This window comes from Macrobrachium rosenbergii, chromosome 35 (genome assembly GCF_040412425.1).
Source record: "Macrobrachium rosenbergii isolate ZJJX-2024 chromosome 35, ASM4041242v1, whole genome shotgun sequence".
Lineage (NCBI taxonomy): Eukaryota > Metazoa > Arthropoda > Malacostraca > Decapoda > Palaemonidae > Macrobrachium > Macrobrachium rosenbergii.
In genome coordinates, this window is record NC_089775.1 from 7,246,969 (window position 1) to 7,271,191 (window position 24,223).

The 24,223-nt window shown below is 37.6% G+C and overlaps 1 protein-coding gene across 1 annotated transcript; it reads left to right on the forward strand.

The window, feature by feature from the left end:
• The first annotated feature begins 10,114 nt into the window (after positions 1-10,114).
• On the forward strand, positions 10,115-22,276 carry LOC136856440 (uncharacterized). Its single transcript, XM_067134319.1, has 9 exons — positions 10,115-10,574; positions 14,635-14,993; positions 17,397-17,438; positions 17,629-17,658; positions 17,839-17,871; positions 19,610-19,726; positions 20,670-20,789; positions 21,006-21,176; positions 21,629-22,276. The coding sequence occupies exons 2-9, from the start codon at positions 14,834-14,836 to the stop codon at positions 21,829-21,831; spliced, it is 876 nt and encodes a 291-aa protein (XP_066990420.1). The 5' UTR covers positions 10,115-10,574; positions 14,635-14,833; the 3' UTR covers positions 21,832-22,276.
• Positions 22,277-24,223: the final 1,947 nt, after the last annotated feature.

Here is a 24,223-nt window from a genome sequence, read left to right on the forward strand (position 1 = left end):
GAATAAATGAATATACGCTTCATATGCGTTTTTACGTATTTAGGGCTCTTACTGTGCTTCTAAACGTTAAATTAACCTTCCCTGTAGTCATACAATATTCGATGGTTGTCCTTGGGATGGAATAATCCAGATTGTTTGATAACGCCTTCTATTTCCTTCGTGAGATGACAGTGATCATGAAATATCCAGTTCCTGTGAAATATCTGAAACCATTTTGAAGGCCTCTTCATTTCCACCCTTTTAATCGATACTCGTTCCAGTTATTCCTTTTCAGCCGGTTATGGCTTCAAAAGTTAAAATCTCTCTCTCTCTAATTTAAGTAATTGACAAATAAAAGTATTCCATCTCTGTTTCTTGGCGTTTTTAAACACACCCATCCATAGACATTCATTTACACTTAATGTAGGTCTTAGCATTATCCTCCGGAATAAACCCATCACTTAAGTTTCAGATTGGCCTAGATATGTCATCACTAGTTGTTATATAATAATGCATGATTATATTTATAAGTAACTTAAGGAGGCTTCTTTAGTATCTTAAATGCAAATCATTTACCAATGGCTTAAGTTTATGGCCACACTTTTTAAGAGAGAGAATGAATACTTTCTTTAATCCTTCTTTCTTTCTTTGGACCTTCGTGAAAAACCACCAGTATACAGCACAACGAGAGATTATATATATATATATATATATATATATATATATATATATATATATATATATATATATATATATATATATATATCAGGACAGGGTGGCAAGGAGACAGTCGGTCATCTGTAGGTGGTATTTATTTGCCGACGCGTTTCGTAACACATTGTTACATCATCAAAGCTAAAAAGAAAATTTACAAATTAAAATACATGGAATAAAACCAACGACTTCAAGAGAGTCTCAACATGCTATATAAATATACATTAAAACAAGACAGTTCATAAAAAGCACCTGCTAGACTAAAAGGTTGAGGACTGAATGACTAAAAGGGAAAAGGAAAGCAGCAAAGAAAACTGGCTCAAGCCAGATACAACTGAACAGAGGTGGTGTGTGAGTTCAACTTAGGAACTAGCTGTTTTATGAATAACGATTCCAAAATTAGCAGTTCGTGTGGATGATTTGTTTGGCCCAAAACAGAGAAGTCAGAATAATCAATACTAGTATTACATATATTTGAATGATTTCTGATATTAGAAAATTCTGGATTGGACAATCTGCAACCAGTACGGTGACTAACACCTTTATGTGAATCTGCTCTGACCCTCAGCAATCGTTTAGTCGATCCCACGTAAGTCCCCAAATTACATCTGGGGCAAGTATATTTATATACGACTGACGATTGCATTATTGGGCAGATTCTATCCTTAAATTTAAAAAGGGACCCTATTGTAAGTGGATTTTTTTTTATTAAAATGACTTGCAACATGTTAAAATGTTTTTCTATTGCAGACTTCAGATTACTTCTAAATTTATCGTCTAGGACGTATGGGATAGCTGCATAACAGCCGAGTGAGATAGCTTCTTATTTAAGAAATTCTTACAGTGTTTAAAGAAAACATGAGATGGAAACCAATTATCAGTAAAATATTTGTGCAAGAAAATTATTTCTTTATGATAAGAGTCCCAAGAAGAGGTTAGAGTATAAGCCCGGTGGAGGAGAGTAAAAATTGAATTTAGTTTAAAATGATAAAAACAAGCACTATAAAAGTTTGAACCCAGACCAGTAAAAGTCTTTTATCTAAAAACGGAAGTGTTAAAACTGTCATTATGTCGGAACACCAAAACATCCAAGAATGGTAATTGATTATTGTCCCCTCTTTCTAATGTAAACTTAATATTCGGATGTACTTCGTTAATGTACGAGAGGAACTGATCAGCATGAAAGGCTGATTTGAAAAGAACGAAGGTGTCATCGACAAACCGTTTATATACAAGAGGATAAAAGCTAAGGGGCAATTTTCCAACATGCCCTCCTCCAGGGAGCACATGAAAATGTTGGAAAACGTGGGGCCTAGAGGTGATCCCATTGCCATCCCATCTATCTGTTTGTACAAACAACCATTAAAAATAAAAGCAGTGTCCAGCACTGCTAACTCCAACAATTTCTTAAAAAGACAACGATCATAATTAAAATAAGTGTCATTGGGTTCGATAAAAATTTTATCTAAAATAACTTCAATTGTTTCCTCCACTGGGACATTTGTAAATAATGACTCAACATCATAACTAGTCATATATAAATCAGAGTCTTGGCATAAAATATATGATTTGAACTCTTTTAGAGTTTTTTAAAGTGTGCTGGTTAGAAGTCAATTGTTCTAATAGTGGTACTAAATATTTGGCTAATTTATAGTTAGGAGTGTGGATTGATGACAATATTGGTCTCATTGGAATTCCGTCTTTGTGTATTTTAGGCAGACCATATAAAATTCCAAACGACGTACCTGAGCAATATAACTCTTCCAATCCAAGAGAGAGAGAGAGAGAGAGAGAGAGAGAGAGAGAGAGAGAGAGAGAGAGAGAGAGAGAAGGCATCCATGTAAAGTTGCCATGTTGAGGATAGTCGCTTCTTCCATCACTCGGAAATCGTAAAGAATTGTTAATCTCAATTGCCACCTACAAATAGGACTTGTCCTACTTATTGGAAGGGTTTATATGAGACAGGAACCTCATCACCTAATTTCTATATATTCCATTCCATTCCATTCCAATAACTTGAGTTACTGATATAAGCATCGTTTTAGCCCAAGCAAAGGCATATATAGGTGGTGGAATTCACCGTAAAAACATAAAACATGACTTTGAGCAGAACGCAGCTGTTCCAACAAAGTGCGCGGACGTGTTCTGCTCAGCTTGCAGACATACAGTATACCCGAGTCGAATCAAGGAGTTATATACTTAGATGTTTAATAAAGTCATATTATTGCATTTCACGTGTTGACCGAAGGTCATATTCTTCCGAGGAGACTTCAGTCAGGCTGAGGTCTTGAAACCCGAAGCGTTTTCGAAGTTTTAACTCTTTTAATTAATGATAGATGAACTTTTGTCTTGACAATGAGTGAAATGGGGATTGAATTAGAATTGGTGATATTACTAATCATTTTGCGTAACCTATTAAGTCAACAGTGATATTCAGGGTTGATCAAATGCTGTCCAGCACCCGTTCATGGGAACAGCTTCTATTTCTGTATTAATGACAAATAAATATCTGCCCGGTGACAATGATCTCGCGTTTATAGCCTTCGGAGTCACGAGTGAGGAGGTCTCTAGGATTCTGAGCATCTGGAGTTAGGCATCTACAGAGAAGGGGTGGGGCGGGGGTTGGGGGTGGGGGGTGCTGTTGACTGTCTTTGACTGCCAAGCAAAGGAAATATCTCGGGAAAACGTTCATGGTTTTCTTCGTGTGTTTGATTATTGACGCAGGTGGTTATTTGAATGTGAAATGTTGTACAAAGTTTCATTTTATTGCATGCATGATGTAGTCGATTTTTAAAATGTCTCTGAAGCATTTTAAGAGGGAAATGACACACTACTTGCTAACTTTTTTAGAATGGGTCAATTAATCAGTTGCGTTAGGCATTATTAAATGGTATTTAAACATTTCTGATGTTATGATACACGATGCCATTCATGTGTTGTGAAGAGAAAAATTGAGTGGTTTTCATTGCCCCAAAGCCTAAATATATATCACTTGAGGAATTAACTGGTAAATTCCTTTGCAGTTTTAAGCTTTCATGTGTTACGAGGTCAAATGCAATGTCGTCCAAGGTCATTTGTACTTACCCCGTCTGTTATGAATTAATTGGTATCTCTGGCCGGTACGACACTGGGCAGCCCTCGTCCTCTCTCTCTCTCTCTCTCTCATACCAAGGAGAAACAAGAAACGCAGAACTGTCCAAAAGTAGAATTTATTTAACAAACTAAGGAGGCAACTGGTCTGGAACCAGACGAGAAATGAAATGTGGGAGAAGTACTTTCCCAGATCAGCAACCCCGACGTTTCCAAAGAGAAATGCAACATAACTTTAACACCCTCTAAATAATTCTCCACATCATTAAAGTTAAAACTAATTGTCACAGTTATGTTATGCACCAATCTAACATTACCGTCCTCACAGGACCCAACCAGAATTCCTGTTAGGAGAAACACAACTCCGCTAAAAACCAGGACATGCAGGCGCATAAATACAACACGTGAAACACTCAAACAGAAAAATGCATAATAAAGAATAATGTCTGAAAAAGAAGCAAGTGTTAAGGAGTTGTCTAACTCACTGTTTATGTCCAAGGGGAAACCATCTCCTTCAGTAGCAGTCCTGTTCACACACAGCACCAAGGGAGCGATAACTTTCAGGCCGTAAATCGCGGTAAATAGCCATTCTATGGTTCCTCTGCACTCGTCTCCATTGGTTTTCAGATGTTGCCCCAGTGCTCCGCTCTCAATGTTGACCCACTCCTCTATGCTTAGTAGCCCTCTCCCCCAACCCCCCTTTCCTTTCGTGTTATGTGTAGTCTGCAGTATTTGCTCCTGGGTGTAGTGCAACCCTTACGTTCTGGATTAGAGTATCTATTTCCTTGATGCTCTTACCATACAGCTCGATGTCGTCCATGAACTTCAGATGGTTAATTCTGTTGCCTCCTTTCTTGAGTTGGTACCCAGCATCCATCTTCTGCAGAACTTTTGTCATGGGGATCAAGGCTATTACGAAGAGTAGGGGGGACAGTGAGTCGCCTTGAAAGATCCCTCTCCTGATGTTAACCTCTGCTAGTCTTATCCCAGAGCTTGTAGGTACTGTTTACCAGTTCAGCATTGTATTTTCTAGGAAGCAGATGGTGTTTTCCTCTGACCCATATATTTTCAGGCATTTTATTAGAAACAGGAGATCAGCGCCTGCCCTATGGGCCTATACACTAAAAAATTAAGGGTATAATAGGGGTAGAAAAAGGGTATTTCTAGTGGTTAAAATAGCATACCCTATCGGGGTATATAAGAACTATAATGTACCCTTTACAATATACCCATATCAAGGGTATAACATATACTTGTGATACCCTTACTTAGGGGTGTATCGTAGATAAAGAATACCCTTTTGCAGGGTATTCTATATGATATGAATACCCTTGTTCTTGTCTTTCTGTTCTAAGGATGTTCTCCCTGTGGTCATCCATTTGGGCTCATGGTGGTTTGTGATACAATGCTGGAGTTGTTCTGCTATTTGTGGGTGTAGGGCCTTGAGAGGTGGTTGGGGATTGAAGACAGGGGAATGGAGGAGGAGGAAGGGTAGGAGGATATGACGGACTGACAATACGTGAAGGGAGCAATGTGGACTGGTGAACGGGAATGGAAGATGTTCATGGGAACCAGGTGTCTATGTTTGAAGGGGAGAAGTTAAGTTAAGTATTACCTTGGTTTAACCAGGCCACTGAGCTAATTAACAGCTCTCCTAGGAGGGCTGGCCCGAAGGATTAGATTTATTTTACGTAGCTAAGAACCAATTGGTTAACTAGGAAGGGACCTACAGCTTATTGTGGAATCCGAGGCACATTATGACCTGAAATGAATTTCTATCACCAGAAATGAATTCCTCTAATTCTTCATTGGCCGGTCGGGGAATCGAACGCTGAACCAACAACGTGTTAGCCGAGAACTCTACCCATCCCTCCAATGAGGAACTTATGTTTGAAGGGGGATGGACAGACATGTAGACCTCCCTCTCCATTCGTCTCCTTCATGCTCTGCAATGGAAGCTCTGTTGCTGCAGATAGTTTTGGAAACAATTTGTAAAAAATCTGTAGATGTGGAATAAAATCTTGAAATAAGTCTGCAGGATCACGTGTTTATTCATGAAAATTGTTTCATGTATTTGCACATAATTAGGATGAAATTCGGACAATCAAATGAACATTCATTCGGTGCTACTTTATGATCTGAACACAGCCAACATTGTACAGGGGTTTCACCAAATCACTATAGATAAAAAGATGTAAGAGAGTTTACAACTTTTCATACTCCAATAAACATGTTCAAAACAAAACAAAATAAGGGCGCATACAGCTTTTTATACTCTAATAAACATGTTCAAAACAAAACAGGTTACCAGTAATTCATTGGACTACAAAATAGGGAAATCAAAGAAGCAACTTTGCTCACATAAACATGTCCAGTTCAAATCAATGTTTCCCACAAGATAACAAAATTATTAGTCCTTCATTTCTTGGCTGTCATACTGCACCCAGAGTTTTATGCATTATTCTGTATTCTGCAATACGTCCACTTAATAAACATCTCGTTTCACAGCTAAACTAGTTTAAGGAATTGGTAGATCTGAGCCAGCTGTTTGTGGTGAGTTAGGCTATGGCAGTTGACGTTTGTCCATAGAACTTTACCTGCTGAACAAGAATTTAAGGTAATATTTTGGCAGCCAAATGTAATTGAGATGTAATTTACCTTAGAAATGTAGTCGATGGTAAGGGGGACCCAGTGGGAATCAGGGTTTTGGGTGGGGGGAAAACTCTTTCGAGAATAGCTAACTGTAAGGGGGACTCGTTGGGGATTCAGGCTTTTGGGTGGGGGAAATAATTTGGGAAAAGGCTTGGGCACCTTATTATTGTGTTTCCTGTTACATATGTCATTTGGAACACAAAATACAAGCGTAAAAAAAAGGGCGAATAAATGGACAGCAGGAGCCATTCCAAAGGCACTTTTCATGCATTACTAGTTCTGCTGATTCCAGGCCCTATCACACATCCGCAGTCTTACAGGCAAGCCAATCACACGATCAGGATGCCTCCAACAGTCCAACTGAGAGAGTATTCTAAGCCGGTGTTCCACGGTGAGCTAAAATGTGGCAATTGATGTTTTCCTATGATATTTTACTTGCTTTACAAGAATTTTAAGTACATTGCCGCTTGCCAGAACATACGAGCTTGCCAAGAATCATTCAAAATGCGGACAAGGCGCGCCAGTCCCGTTCCGCCACTCCCAAACTGAAAACACAAATGGTAATATTTTGCCGTCGGCTGTAGCTAAACTGTAAACTTTGTTTACCATTTACGTTTCTTCACCGCGACCAAAAGCTTTGAATAGTGTCCAGTCGAGCTAGACTGACAGTTGACGTTTTTCTGTGTTATTTTACTTGTTTTACAGGAGTTTAGGGCAGTATTTTGCCGGTGCTAAAATTTATATTGGGATTTTAAAATCAGTTTTTACAATTTAGTTACAGCCGACCGCCAAAATATTAAAATCTTTCAGCAGGTAAAATAACATAGGAAAACGTCAATTGCCATAGGCTAGGTCACCGCGGACAGCCGGCTTAGAATTACCAAGGAATTTAAGGAAATCGTTTAAAAAAAGAAGAAAAAAGCTAAGAACCAAATGTGCATATTAAGACATACGTCTGGCAGCAGCCAATGACAAGGTCAACCAAGTGATGCTGTCCGGAAGTGTGGACATGGTTCAACAGTTTTACATCTGACTTTGTTTTCATGTGTTTTACTAGAGTAAAGATATATATTATAGACTCTTTAAATAACTGAAGAAACAATAAACTAAAATTCAATGCATAATGTTTCCAGTAAATATTTAAATAGACAGTATTAGGCATAAGTCAAGAGTCAGTCAGGAATCGAAGAATTGAGACAAAGCCTGTCGTGTTTACAACGTCACTCATGCATTACTCCTGAGATTGTATTCCTTATATTTATGAATACATTCCTCTTTCTCATACATTCCAGCTTTAACACGAAGACATATACATTGGAGCATCCATATATATTGAGTATTCATGGTGAACTCAGAGGTGGAAGAATACCATTCTCAAAGGAAATAATTTCTCTCTCTCTCCATCAGGTAAGAGCCAGTTTTCAGAGAGAGAGAGAGACACGAAGAAGGTTTCTCCCTCTTTCATATTTAAATTCAGCTGAGAGAGAGCCAGATAGATATACAGAGAGAAATCCCTGACTAAAAGATGGGGGTGTGGGTGAGACTGGAAGCTCTCAATATGTTAAGTCTTCATCAAGTGCATGTTTGAGAGAAACTTACAAAGTGACCCACTATGAGGAAGGTTTTGATTTAAGTGTCCCTCAGGCAGAAGGCCAGGCACGTCGCGTCCGTCAAGAGACACGAGAGCTGCCTGGGAATAATAATAATAATAATAATAATAATAATAATAATAATAATAATAATTTATATGCCTATGCATGAATTGTTGTGGGACTGAGGCAGCAGCTTCACTATGGGAGGTGGGGGGGCCGGGCCCCCTCTTTCAGATGCATGGCACTCCCACTGCCTCCCCCAGTTGAAATTCCCTTTGTAGCTAAACTTGAACCCTTTTGTGGTCAAAAGCAGAAATATAGTTATAGTTTTTTAACACAAATGACATCATATTTTGTTCGGGATATTTTGATCCAACTTAATCTTATCAACTTACGTATGAAGTGACTGAGACTATAGTTACAGCTCTGAAAAAGTGTAATGCAATTTGCAACTGCTGCTCAGAGTCAATTTTCAGGGAGAGGAGATGAAGAGAGGGAATGGCATAGGTTGAATCTGAAAGAGATTTTGGAGGGTCATCAGTCTTTTGTGCTATTGATGATATTATGCACTATTTTGATATATTTACATGACAAGGATATTATACTATCGTTGAAAACTAAACCTTGATAATAGAAATTGGGCTACAGTAGTGTTGAATATAAGGTTGTGAGGAAACTGACATTACAGTATTTGATACATTTGCATATAGTAAGAGTTCAACATTAATTGAAAATTGAGCTCTGTCATTTCAAATACAGGTTTATTAATTACTAATGCTATTATTTTCCTTCGTTCACATGGATATAAACATTCGAGAATAGTATATTTTATTAATTACAAAATTGGTACATTAGTTTTGTGTAATTTTCTTTGGACCCCCAAAAACATATTTTTCCCCACCGAAGCCCCCCCCCCACACCAAAGGAATGCCAGTTACGCCACTGATGCACTGGCAACTACGACCTGTGTGTGTGTGTGTGTGTGTAAGCGTTCCAGGGGGGAAGACGCAGTAATAGGAACGACGAGAGAGAGCAGTGCTTGCCTGACCAAGCATAGCAACCAAGGTAATGTTTTCATCAGTCAGCAACGAGGCGCTCACCTCCTATTGATTCTCTCCCCAAGTATATACCACATACTCGCTCTCGTTCTTTCTGTCTGTCTATCTACTATCTGTTATTTATCTGTCTATCTATCTATCTCTTTTATAGAAGGATATATAGAGAAATTACTTGTTAAATGCTTAAGAATAGAAATCACTCGATAAACGGAAGTGAATAATGAATAGCTTTCATCTCTCTCTCTCTCTCTCTCTCTCTCTCTCTCTCTCTCTCTCTCTCTCTCTCTCTCGTGTATGTATGTTCCACTGAATGAGACTTACAATCATGTAAAAGAAACATATATTTTGTGTGCTTGTTTGTATAAATGTAAAGGAAACATGATATGTGTATATATTTATCATACTCGACCAGAATATCTTCACGGATAAATGAATGTTGTTCCCAAGGTAACGAGAGAGGGAGAGAGAGAGAGAGAGAGAGAGAGAGAGAGAGAGAGAGAGATAGGACTTACTGATTTCTGCACCCTGCAAAATAAATAATTTTTTTAGCTGATATAAAATTCCCGACAGTCAAAAGCAATGCGAGAACATGTGGCTGCTATCGTCTGTCTTCTAACACTCCAAGACCTCCATTGTTTGGGCGAGGAGGCCAGAGTGTGCAAGCAGTGTTAAGGCTGTCTTTTCCTCTATTTCCTTTCATGCAGCGATTTTGGGAATAATAATAATAATAATAATAATAATAATAATAATAATAATAATAATAATAATAATAATAAGTTTTATGGCGTCTGTTCAGGAATTATTTTTTCTTTCAAGCAATTTGAGTGGAAGGCAACAGGGAAAATGTGCTTGTGAATGTATGCACGTGTGTGTGTGTCTTTGTATACCAAAGATGGAGACGTAGCAGTAACAAGAGAGAGAGAGAGAGAGAGAGAGAGAGAGAGAGAGAGAGAGAGCAGTGCTTGTTGACCAAGCATAGCAACCACTCAGTTTTGTTTTGGCTACCAAAGGCGTGTTCACCTCTTATTGATTCTCTCTAAGTGTTATACTCGCTATCGCTCTTTCTATCTATCTGTCGGCTATTTATTATCTATCTCTCTATCTCACTATCTGTTTATCTCTCTATCTATCTGTTTCATAAGAGAAACGATGAAGAAGTTATCTTAATAAACGATTGAAAACAGAAACAAAGTCTCGAGAAGCAGACTGATTATTGAAAAGTTTGCATCGACGGGACAGAAGAAGAAGAAGAAGAAGAAGAAAAAGAAGAAGACGCTGTTCGTGGAAGGGACAAACAAAGTGACTTCTGGAATTCCTTCTCCGCCTTCTTCAGTCTCTCTTGTGCCTTGGGTGACAGAGCAGCGTCCCAGTGTCTCTCTGGGGACGTGTCTTTAATAAGACAGTTTTAGTGATTCCCGCAAAAGTTTTGAGTTGAGTGAGTGTTTTTGTGTACCTGCATTGTTAGAAGACGAGTAGAAGAAGAACTGTGGTAAGTGTTTGACTCTTATTTGCTTGATATATATATGTGTGTGTATATATATATATATATATATATATATATATATATATATATATATATATATATATATATATATATATATATATATATATATATATATATATATATATATATATATATATATATATAGGATACAGGCAGGACAGCAAATCAGTCAGATATATCAAGAACTGAGGAAGTGGAAACAGACTGGTACATAAGAACATCTTTATTTGTTTTCAAGACAACTAGTCTCATTTTCAAGGCCGCAATAAAAAGAATAAATAATGTGAATACATATAAATTATACAAAAATCTCTTTAAAAAACATTTGCACATAAGGACAGTTTAGGCGTTGCTGGAGGTACCAACCTATATAGAAGGGAGAAGGAGGGCGACTGGTATATGGGTAAGTGAAAAGCAAGAAAGACGGTTACGACAGGTAGAGAGGGGTGGAGGAGTTTTGGCATTCAACAATGGTACCGTCTGTTTGATAATTAGCGATTCCAAAATAAAGAGTGCTAGCTTGGAAGAGGCCCTTGTAATGATTTTAAATTTATCATATTCAATATTACTTAGTTTATTGCCCGTTCGATAGCTCAGACCTTCGTGAGAATCGGCGCGAATCTTGAGAAATCTTTTGGGTGCAAAAGGGTCTAACAATCCTTTTATCTTCCATTATCCCAAATCCATCGGGAGCTCGCTCATTAACGTATATACTTAAATAAAAAAGGGGAAGAAGCCGGAGTTTACAAGATTCCATGCAGCAATTGTAGTGAGATTTACGTGGGAGAGACGGGCAGGTCCCTCTCGCAAAGATTAACAGAGCACAAAAGACCGGTACGGTATACCTCGGAGAGTTCGGGGATTTTTCTTCATATCAGGGATAGAGGCCATTCCATAAATTGGAGCGGGGCGGAGCTGGTTTTCAAAAGTAGCTGTCCGTACAAAAGAAAGATGCTGGAATCTGCTATCATCAATCAAACCAACAATATGAACTTGTCAGGAGGACATTGGAAAGCGGATGAAATCGACGGGCTAATCCTTAAACCTCTTCTCAAACAGGCGCTCCAGGAACCACAACCACCAGACGAATCGCAAAACAGGAGTTAATGAGGCCAAAAACCACTACGGAATTGTTTATTTTCCCTCCTTCTTGGGAACGGTCACCTGCATACCATTGAAGACTTAATGCCACACCTACATATGCTTTGTATATATACTCCTGTAACATTTCATCTGTCCATATTTTACCAGTGAACAGGGCACAGAAGGAAGTGCTCGAAATATATGGTTGTAACGTTCAAATAGTGTTTTATGGGCCTTCTTATATTATATATATATATATATATATATATATATATATATATATATATATATATATATATATATATATATATATATATCCCCTGTTCATATCCTCCATCTCCAGGAAGTAACTGCTGCAGATTGATAAGGCAATGGTTCTGTTTTACATTCACTCCCATTCACTCAGAAGAATCAGTTAAGACTATGCATATCAATTCTAGCCTTGGCTTAAGCTAAAAAAAAAAGTAAAAATAATAATAATAATGATAATAATAATAATAGGGTCAACATACAAAATGGCAAAGCAACAAGGACTGAAGGGATAAAGCTACCAGATGGAATAGCATCAAACACAGATGAGACAGGATACAAATACCTGGGAATAATGGAAGGAGAGGATATAAAACACCAAGAGATGAAGACCACGATCAGGGAAGAATATATGCAGAGACTTAAGGCGATACTCACGTCAAAACTCAATGCCGGAAACATGACGAAAGCCATAAACACATGGGCAGTATCAGTAATCAGATACAGCTCAGTACTGGAATGGATAAAAGCTGAACTCTGAAGCATAGACCAGAAAACTAGGAAGCACATGACAATACACAAAGCACTACAGCCAAGAGCAAATACAGACAGACTATACGTAGCATGAAAGGAAGGATGGAGAGGTCTACTACGCATAGAGGACTGCGTCAACATCGAGAGCAGAGCACTGGAGGAATTTTTGAAAACCAGTGAAGACGAGTAGCTAAGGAGTGCTTGGGAAGAAGGACTTATAAAAGTAGACGAAGACCCAGGAATATACAGAGACAGGAGAATAAAAAAAGAACAGAGGAATGGCACAAAAAACAATGCACGGACAGTACATGAGACAGACAAAAGAACTGGCTAGCAATGAAACATGGCAATAGCCACAGAGGGGAGAACTCAAGAAGGAAACAGAAGGAATGCTAACAGTGGCACAAGGTCAAGCCCTAAGAACCAGATATGTTCAAAGAACAATAAATGGAAATAACATCTCACCCATATGTAGGAAGTGCAATATGAAAGACGAGACCATAAACTACATAGCAAGCGAATGTCCAGCGCTTGCACACAACCAGTACAAAAAGAGGCATGATTCAGTAGTAAAATCTCTCAACTAGAGCCTGTGCAAGAAACACCAGCTAGCTGGCAGTAATAAGTGGTACGAACACCAACCTGAGGGAGTGATAGAAAACGATCAGGCAAAGATCCTCCGGGACTATGGTATCAGAATAGATAGGGTGATAAGTGCCAATAGACCAGATGTGATGTCGATGGACAAGATCAAGAAGAAAGTATCACTCACAGATGTGGCAATACCACGGGACACCAGAGTAGCTGAGAAAAAAAAGAGAAAAATTGATAAGTATCAAGACCTGAAAATATAAATAAGAAGGATTTGGGATATGCCAGTGGAAACTGTGCCCATAATCATAGGAACACTAGGCACGATCCCAAGATCTCTGAAAAGGAACCTGGAAAAACTAGATGCCGAAGTAGCTCCAGGACTCATGCAGAAGAGTGTGCTACTAGAAACAGCGCACATAGTGAGAAAAGTGATGGACTCCTAAGGAGTCAGGATGCAACCCGGTACCCCCACACTATAAATACCACTCAGTCGAATAGGATGACCGAGATAGAAAAAAATATTATTATTATTATTATTATTATTATTATTATTATTATTATTATTATTATTATTATTATTATTATTATTATTGGAAATAAGAATTTGAAAGGCGTAAAAACATATTTTGACTGAACTACCCAGTAATTTTTTTGAAGAAATACTAGATCTTCTTTGGAATAAGCGCAGGATAAACAACAAAAAGAGATTCTTTTCAATCGCTCTGTTCTGAATTGTAGCTTCAAGTTCATGAAGAAAGATGATTGTATTGCAATCAACAGGAATGCCAATCATTTATTGGGATTAGGGTTTTTCTGCAGGTATCCCATTTTGAAAATTGATGCTCTCTCTCTCTCTCTCTCTCTCTCTCTCTCTCTCTCTCTCTCTCTTCTTCATGATATTTTTGATCTTAGACACAGAACTGACCAAAGAACATAATAATGCTGTTGTATCCAGCCCTCCAAGAGAGGGAGGGGGATAAACGTCCTCTGTATTTATCTGTATAAATGATGCTCCGATTCTCTCATAGAATCTTTCTTCTTTTTCTTCTTCTTCTTCTGCTTCTTCTTTTTCTTCTTCTTCGTCATCATCATTTTCTCTACTTTCTTCCACTGATGGCATGGGGAGTCTCCATCCACTTTTGCGTTTCAATAAAAGAAATTGAGTTTCGTAATGAACTCAACTCTACAACGGTCCCTTTGCGGTTAGAGATGCAGTTACGAATTATTATCTCTCTCTCTCTCTCTCTCTCTCTCTCTCTCTCTCTCTCTCTCTCTCTCTCTCTCTCTCTCTCTCATTAGCTAAGAGGTTTATGAAAAGACCTCAATATCTGGAGTATGAAAGCAAGTGAATCTTTATTGTAAATCATTTAAACTCTGAAAATGTCCTCATCATCTTCATCATTACCTCCGTTTTCCTTGTCATTATAGGTATTGCTGTTTCTATAAGATAAGATCCATCTTGATTCAGTTTCCTTCATTCCTCAAAATCGAGGAGCGACGAAGCTGTTGTCTCACAAGTGTCACTCAATAAGTCTTATCATGTCCCTGTCGAGAGGTTACTTACAAAGCTTTTCTTAATCACCAGGCCATGGTGACAGAACCGGCGACACACACATTCCCAGCCACCCAGTCATCCATTTGAACTCTGGACTGATGAGAGAGAGACAAGGTCCTTGAATAGAGGACTGAGTCACGTATCCGACGGATACGTCCTCGTGAGAACTGAGTATATTAAAGACCCAGGGCTGCAAGGGAAAGCCAGGCAGTGGGCCTATTCTGCAGAGATGCAGCCTGCAATGTTAACGTTCGCTCTGGTCCTGACAGTGGGGAGTTTAGCCCACTGTCGGGACTGGGAGAATCTTCTCTTCATCAAGATGGAAGCAGTACTGGAGAAGCAAGAAGCAGCCCTAAAGAAGCAAGAAGCAGCCTTGAGCCAGCTGAAGGGTAATGCAGCGATTCATGTTCGTTTTCATATCTTTTTTGTGATACATATTCTGGACACAGTTATATTTTTTTAGTTTTTTTCTTTAAAGATAACATAATCCATTTGATGTCATAATAATTCTTAAGCCATTCATGATGTTTATTCGTTTTCATTTTCACCTATCTCACTTCACAACCTCCTCCTGGGTGTGTTGCCATTTGTTCAAGCTCACTTTCCTTTGGGGCTCCATTTGCCTTTCTTTCCAAATAGGGAGTCTGGGAAGGTTCACTAGAGAGAAATGTCTTCCTCTGAATCGGGGTTTTTACATTTTCACCGTTCTCTCAATTTCCTTTTCAGAATCCATCGTTACTGCTCTCTCTCTCTCTCTCTTTCTCTCTCTCTCTCTCTCTCTCTCTCTCCCTCTCTCTCTCTCTCTCTCCTCTGGTTGAGTGAAGGGGGAGTCCTGGAAGACTTGTCTTTCTTCGTCTGGTGGACTGGCTCCACCATATCAGCTTGTTTATTTATGGATTTTTTTAGATTGATTTTTGGCGTCATTACAGTTTCTTGAGTCATTGTTGATTGTATTTTTGTTGATTGTATTCTGAATAATTTAAAATTACATTAGAATTTCCTTACAGCCTAATTCAATGAGAAGAAATCTGAGGTTTTTCTCATGTATTTAATGCCCTAATGCAGACCTCTTGACCTTCAATGTCATATCTGTAAATATGACCTGAATTCTCATCTTTATTTGGTTTCAGGAACTAAGGCTAAGGCTGCAATGTTAGTTCCAGAACTTGATAGCTTTCCTTTGTATGCATCCACAGCACAGCACATGCACAGGGCATGGCTGTTTACTGCAGAGCAAGTATCATTATTAGTTGGGGAATTGTGAATGAGGCTGTCACAAACTTTATATCTCAGATTTGTAGGGAATCTGATAATTCATATATGTTGAAGGCCTCATGCTTCAGAAGTGATGCTGGCATTTTGAATTGCCCTGTAAAAAAGATAGGTTAAGTGCAAGGATTGATTTGTGTTTCTTGCTATTGTTCAGCATGGCAGGTCAGCACAGGAACTCTGTCTATTTTTTTATTGTCTTCTACTGACAAATGAGTCTGACCAAGTATCTGATAATGCTCTGGGTCTGATTGCAGACGCTGTTTCAGTCATCTAAGGGGATCAGTTTGCGGTGCAGTTGATAAGGAATTAGGCTAAACTTCATTGAAGCAAAGACTCACCTGATTAGTCAGTTTTGCACCAGGTTCCCGCCCAATGATTCAGTTTGTGTAGGTCAAACTGCGCTGAAAAGTCGTGAACGTCAGACAATACTTGGCGCCACCTTTCAATCATAGTGTTCTTTCCCACAGCAGCTAAAAAAGCGTTTCATCTCATGCTGCCCGAAAACAATGGTTGTGCTCATTGGCTCCTTCAGATCTTTCTTTTCTGCTATTGCCAGAGATTTCTCCTCCTTCCTTTCAGCCATAAGACGTAGCATTGTTTGTTAGGTTTTCTACACCTACAGAGATGACATTATCAGTGCCATCTGTTTCAGATCTTCATCTCGGCTGCTTTTGTTGTCATACTTTTCCTGTCTTAGTGTCTGAAGCCTGTCAAGATCTTCATCCTTTACAACGATCACTGGAAGATGCTGTTCCCTTTTCCACAGGGAACTTCATTTATAGCTCATTCATTCCCTTCACCCCAAGAGCCAGTATGTGTGAGCTACTCGTTATGCAGAACTTCCACATTCACACTCTGTCGCAATGTTATGTTGTCACACATCCCAGCACCAGGAGCCTTCTATTCCTTGCAGTGTCAAGCCATGGAATGAAGTTGGCATATTTTTCAAGCACACTTACCCTTGCTTTCTGTTGTTTAGATTTAGTTCAGTTTCTATTCATTTGTTGTTTTCTTACCTCTATTTTCTCTTTTCTTCACTGGTGGGGCGTTTCCCCTCCCTTTTGTGACTGACACAAGTGAACCGCAGGTGAAGAGAAAAAAAAGACTGGGTCACGACTTCTTGTGATCTGTTCCTCACCTTAAAGTTAACGAATGCAGAACCACCTTTGTACACGCTCGTGTATATTTCTCTCCTGTATTAAAATTCTGGGTTACGGGAGTTTATTCATGGCTCCCCTTTATTCACGCATTTCTTGTGCAGCATAGTTTAAAAAAAACAGCTTTTTTAAAACAATGACTTATCTTTCCAGAAATGCAGGAGAAACAGGAGCATGTTGAAGACAAGCTTCAATGTAATTTTTATATATTTTGCTTCCAAATATTTGTGTTCTGCTACATAAAAACTTCCTATACTTCATGAGTCTCTCTGCTTCATAGAATGAGTCAACTCGCTGTTAAACTCAGCCTACTGTTTTAAGAAGAAAGACTAATGTTCTCCAAACAATCATTTATATTTTCAGAAATGCAGGAGAAACTTCAACACGTTGAAAACAATCTTCAAGGTATTTTTTATGTAATTTTTTCCAAGTTTGTGTTTTACTAAATAGCAAATTTCTTTGCTGAGAGAACAAAGTAAATTAAGTCAAGAGTCTTGTTAATTTAGTATCAGCCAAATTCAGTCACATTTTTATTAGAATCCAATGTCCTTTGATTATGTTGCCATGTAAAGGAAGACTGGTTTTCCCTTTCCAGAACTTCACCACGCGATGGAACACCTGAAAGGTATTTGTAACTCCTCGATATCTGTGGCTGTCTTTCTGAAAGCACCGTGTTTGAATTTTCAACTGGTTCCTAAATAGGGAAGAAACTAAAGGTAACTCTGATGATATATTGATCAGTATTCCAAAGTGATTATAAGAATCAAACTTTGTAAGCTGTTGTTTATTGTTTTGTTTTCTTCAGGTGCAGCGACAGACAACCAGGACTCTTTGCAAAGTGAGTCTATTCTTCAGGGATTATGGCAGGATCATGTAAAGCCTTTATACTAAACAAACAAGGTTTAGGAGAAGCTGGACTCTAAAGACCCTGTCACTTATATTTCCACTCTCATTTTTTAAGAAGAATTTCAATGCAACATTTAATATACAACCAGTAATAGTATGTGCATTACTCACATGTTGTGTATATGCGTGGGTGAGTGCCTGTCAATGCAAGTAAGTGAGAAAGAATGTTTATCATTGCTTGGAGAGGGAGTTTTAAGTATTGGAAAAAGTGTACAGATTAATAGTAATTGATGGTGAAGGTTTTGTTGACATATAGAGCACTTTAACCCTGCGCCTTAAGAGACAGATATGACCCTGCCTTTCTTTCCTTCCTTCCTTCCTTCCTTCCTTCCTTCCTTCCTTCCTTCCTTCCATCCTTCCTTCCTTCCTTCCTTCCCTCCTTCCTTCCTCCCTTCCTTCCTTCCTTCTTTCCTTCCTTCCTTCCTTCCTTCTTTCCTTCCTTCCCTCCTTCCTTCCTTCCTTCCTTCCACTCCAGTTCTATGGGAAGGCATAATCATAGTAGAAAGATTCTTGTTAGAGAGTATATAGTCTTCATACTTAATGGATCTCAAGTCTGCTTCGTGACTGAAGCGTCTTGTAAATGAAATTACTTTCCTCTTTCCGGATATTTGGACGAAACTGGATACATTAGAAGGCAACTGCAAACTTCTTCTTCAGTGTTCCTCACTCGTCTCTGAAAGTTCAATTCTGTCAGTTGTAGGAAGCAGATAATAGTCAACGTTATGTTTAGTGATACTGAATGATAAAGAGGACAACCAGGTCCCTTACAAAGCAGATTTACTAAAATATTATTGCAGGTGAATGGATGATCGTGGCAATTGGAATTGACTCGAGACAAAAAGTTAACGTAAATTTCAGTTACTCTATCATTTATTTGACTTAGGTTCTGATCTTTTTATGAGAGAAGGAATTTGCTGACCCAGGGCTGGCCACAAGTATCAGAGGGAGAGTCTTAGAGATGAAAGTTAATAAGGTGCTGTTCTTAAAACTGACACTGTAAAAGATATGACCCTATATGCCCCAATAATAGGGTCATATATATATATATATATATATATATATATATATATATATATATATATATATATATATATATATATATATATATATATATATATAAAAAAGCTCTTCACCTGGAGTACCTCCTATATATTTCAGGGATTTGACGCAGTTTTTAATCTATGATTCGCTGTTTTTGTAATATTACCCTATGCAAGTATTAAGAAATAAATGACACTGACTTTTATATTTGATAATTTGGTACTATAGCACAGGACTTTGATATTACTTAGACATATTACATGTAAAAGCATGAATAGGACTGAAAGCGCATAAGAGTTCCAGGTAACTGCTCGTGGGATTATTTTTCCCTTCCAGGACAACAAGAAATGGAATCTTCCCTTCACCAGGAAATATCTGGAGTCATCTCTTTGTTAGATACTGGTCAGTAATGCTTAGGCTCAAGAAGGGATGATAAAATTATTACAAATAAGTATAATTTTCGGTAGAAGTTGATTGAATGACGCTGAAATGTTTCTATCCTGACCCACTAAATAAAGGAATCGCTTTCTAGATAGTTTTTAAGTCATTTACTCATGTTGCTAAGTGAGTTTTATCTGAAGGGACATATAAATGACTGCTCTCCAACTACAATATAACTTTTCTCACAGATGAGTGCTCAGAGGGAATCCACAACTGCGGTGATTACGAAGCTTGCACCGACAAGCTTGTACGTTTCACCTGTTCCTGTGCACCCGGTTTTGCACGGAATGGTTCGCGCTGTGAAGGTGAGAGATAAATACTCATTATTGCGTTCTTTTCTTCATCTATTCTTCTTCTACACATTACTTAAATCCATCGTTGATTACTAGAAGAAATCATCATTTTGCTCATTTGCTCTTTCTTTCCTCACTGCTCTTTTTTTTTTTTTGGTAATTTTTGGGGCTAAAGAATAGAATCAGTATAATTAATGTACATTTTCCCTTTGTTACTGTAACAGTCATGGGTTGGTAGGCTAAAGAACAGTTTTAATCAGACTTCTAACCTTACCATTCTACTTCACGAGGAATATGCAGGCAAATTTGAGAAACATTTCGAAATAACCTCAAACAACAACGAACGGCAAACGGGCATGTTTGAAACACAAAATTCTGAGGATTGTTAGTTTTCGGGTTTTCAAGTTTTAGGTGACTTCTGATTGCCTTGATGTCAATAGATGTAAACCTTGAGACACCTTCCTTTTTTCGTGTGTCCTGTTTTCAGAGTTCTGTCTCATTTCATAACCACAAAAGCAAGATGAGACTTTTAATTATTTTGCCATGCACATTGGATCAGTCTCTTGTGGGTCTTTCTCCTTTCAGGGCTAACCCTTGTCCTACTGAGGGCCTTATAGTAGGAAGTGGAAACTCTTTCTATAATAGGATCAAACAGATAGAATTCCAAGTCACTATTCCAACTGCCTTTTCTGTTTCAAGGAACATTTGCCCTTCTTTACTATAGAAGTCTTATCTGCTATTATGATGGTTATGGTTTTGCAGTTATTTGTCATACATATATAAAAATTTAATTGTTTCTATCAAGAATATTATAAATTCCAAGTTCCTATATATGGATTAAAAAAATTCAAAGTCCTCTTTGTCTCCTGAAATGACTTGACTTCCCCTCCCTCACAACAAACTTGGTCATTCCGCAATGCCCCTTGTCTCATAACTAGTATTTACTCCCGAACAGACATCGACGAGTGCGCCCAAGGGAAGGCCGAGTGCAGCCCACAGGCAACCTGCAGGAACTCCATTGGGAGTTACAGCTGCTCTTGCAACCCCCCTTTCGAGGGAGATGGACGAACCTGTGGTAAGGGAAGACGAACCTTTGTCTTTATGAGCTTTTTCCTACAGAGTAAAAACCTGTGAACAAAGTCAGCAGAAAAGAGGTAAATTGCTTCAGTTTACTTTCATACATCATCGTTTACTTTCTCATCTTTTATAAATCAGCTCCTGAAAGATCGTCGTTAATTTTGACTCTTATGTGACCCTCCTCATGACTGCAATCTCCTCTTCCTCCTTCCAGAGTTCTCGTGCAAGAGCCCGGCCAAGGTCTACGAGGGTCTGGGATGCGTAAGGGCTGTATATGAACCGAAGACCTGGCACCAAATGAACGCCACCTGCCAGGAGGCAGGGTGGCGTCTCCCGCAGGACATCCGAGTACAAAGTAAGGATGTTGATCGGGCTTTCCCTTATGGTAAGTTACTTCCTGACATAAATCCAATAATAATACTTATCAAAAGAAATGAGAGAGAGAGAGGGAGAGAGAGAGAGAGAGAGAGAGAGAGAGAGATCTTTTATTGTCATGGTATGTCACATGCAAACATACATTTATATTTACTTACATAAATGCAAATTGTTATCAATTTGCATTTATCAATTAATATATTTATATATATATATATATATATATATATATATATATATATATATATATATATATATATATATATATATATATATATAGGTAATTCAAAAATTATTATTAGTCAGCAATCACCCAAGAAATATATTCACACGGTATTCGCTAAGTCATGAAAAAGCTTATATTTTCAACATATTTACCAGAATAATTGTCCTAAATAGTTTGATTTGTTGACTAAGTTTTCTTGATTGTGATATTTTTTCTTTATTTCTTTACTTTCAAAGGTGGATGGATAGGAGTGTACGAAGGGAAATGGCTAGAGAGTGGAATTCATTTAGAAGAGGGTCTTTGGAAGGAAGGTTACCCATCCGACCCTTCAAGGCGTTGTGGCTACATTCACTGGGATTTTTCTTCTCCTCATTCATACAATGTGAATCAATATAAGTGTTCAGATACGAGCTTGGGTTACTGCCAGTTTGTGTTGTAATCACCAGAAGTCAACATTAGGTTGATCTTGTGTTATGCAGAACCCTGAATCCTTCCAATGTTTACGAAAAAGGATTTTGTGATTTCCCTTATAGTCAACAATGGCTGTAAGACTCTTCCTTTCTCCCTTCCATCCTTACTTCCTTTCCATCCTCTCAGATCATGATACTGTTTTGCTGAGGATGAGAACTATGTTGTCATTAGATACATATATATTATAATATTCATTCGTTTAGACTCTGCTTCTTCAAATTTTCTGGCTCACTTACTCTGCTGCACTTCATTTACGCTGTTCTGTGTAAACCTCTAAGGATATCATAGACTTTTGTGCTTTCCAAAGGTTATTTCATAGAGATAAATATAACCTTTAATTATACACATTAAGATTATGGGAAATGTTTGACATAAAACAGTACTGTTATTCTCTATGTGACATTTCAGCAATATATGCATATTAAGCACTTGTTCTTTTATTGAAACCTTTTTCCTATCTTTTGGTTTTTAAATGAGGGAAAGGAAGTGAACAAAGAGATTAAGAAATGAAAAAAATGTAAAAAGTACAGAACTTTTTAATTACAACTTTGAAGACATGGGAAGAAATAGAAGTTAATGAAAAGAAAGGGTAAGAAATAAACAGAAATATTTTTAAGAATTTTCAGATTGACTTCGGTAAAGCTAAATGGAGTAAAATGAAATATAACAATAAGGCCAATATTAAACAATTAACAAAACAGAAAAAACAATGATGCACTGTTGAAAATCTTAGATATTTTATCAAGAATAAGGCTGTGTATTCTGACAATACCTACTTTTGATATCACCACAAATATATATATATATATATATATATATATATATATATATATATATATATATATATATATATATATATATATATATATATATATATATATATATCGTATATATGCATATATATATATATATATATATATATATATATATATATATATACATATATATACATACATATATATATATATGTACATGTATATATATATATATATATATATATATATATATATATATATATATATATATATATATATATATATATATATACTCATATTCTCACGTATTTATAGAATTCTTCCCTTCAGTCCGTTAGCTAGGAAATAAAGTTTAATGGCGGCTGGAGGAGACTCCACTAAGACGGGGTGAACTTTATGTGACATTTAACACTCTAAAACTGAAAAATTATGAAACTTAGTCTGTGATACTTCTGAACTGTCCTCAGAATCGCTGTCTGTTTCTCAATGATAACAATCTAATGCCTATTTTTTGTTGGCAGTCCGGGTAATGTACGTGGCGCTAAGTTGGGCGAAGGCATTTTTGGGGTGGGTGAAACTGGTCTCCACTTAAGGTTGTGAACTTCCTATTGACATTATATTAAGCAACAATTCTTACATGTGAGGAACTTTATGCTAATAAAAAATCTACTCTAGTCATTCCGGTGGATATGAGTCTTTGGTTTACGAGAAATATATACGACGATGATTCTGTCGACAATTGGTTACTCCTATAATTAGCGTGGTAGCATAATCTAGTATGACATGCAATTGCTCGGCCCTCTGCAGTTATGGGGAAATTCGTCAGTTGTTGCAAACTTAAGCGTAATGAAACTGATGCTGATTCTGAATTTCAAGTCAGTATAATTTTGTTTTGTTTTAGGCAAATAGATATACAACTCCTGTTCAAAGTCTGGTGTGAGTATTCTCTAGGAAATTCCTTTCGAAATATATCATCTGATTTTCCGTAACAAGACAATATTTGTACCTTGATATTTTGTTAATATGAAGACAACTTTGTCATTTGAACTCAGTTGAGTGAACAGGTAAAATATCAGTAACTGCCTTAATAAAAAAAAAAAACTTTCTAATGGAAGAAACTCCTTACCCAGACATCTGCACACAATTCTGTACTATAAACAGAGAGAGGGGAGATATTTGTCACTTATATTCAGGGCCATAAAGCTTTATTGTTAGTTGTCGACTGAACCCAACCGAGGAAGGATGAAGCTTATATGTCCTCAGAATTTTATTGTCAGAGATATTTCTTTAAATTAATATTCCCGAATATAAACATTAATTATTACGGTTCTGCGCTTTGGGAGGTTTAAGGTTTGTACATCGCCCATTTCTGTTCAACTTGAACTTCATTCTTCGATTTCCCATGACGAATGTCCACGGAGATATTTGCGTGTGACCATTCACTGACTAGACTTATATTACTTACCCTATAAGTCCAGCTGAAGCTATTTCTAATTTATTTTTTCACTATTCTCCAACTCATCGTGAAACTTCGACCATTTCAAGGACTAGGTGGAAGTGTCTGGCTTGTTTACTGGAAGGGAATTTGGAACTAGTTATTCGTGT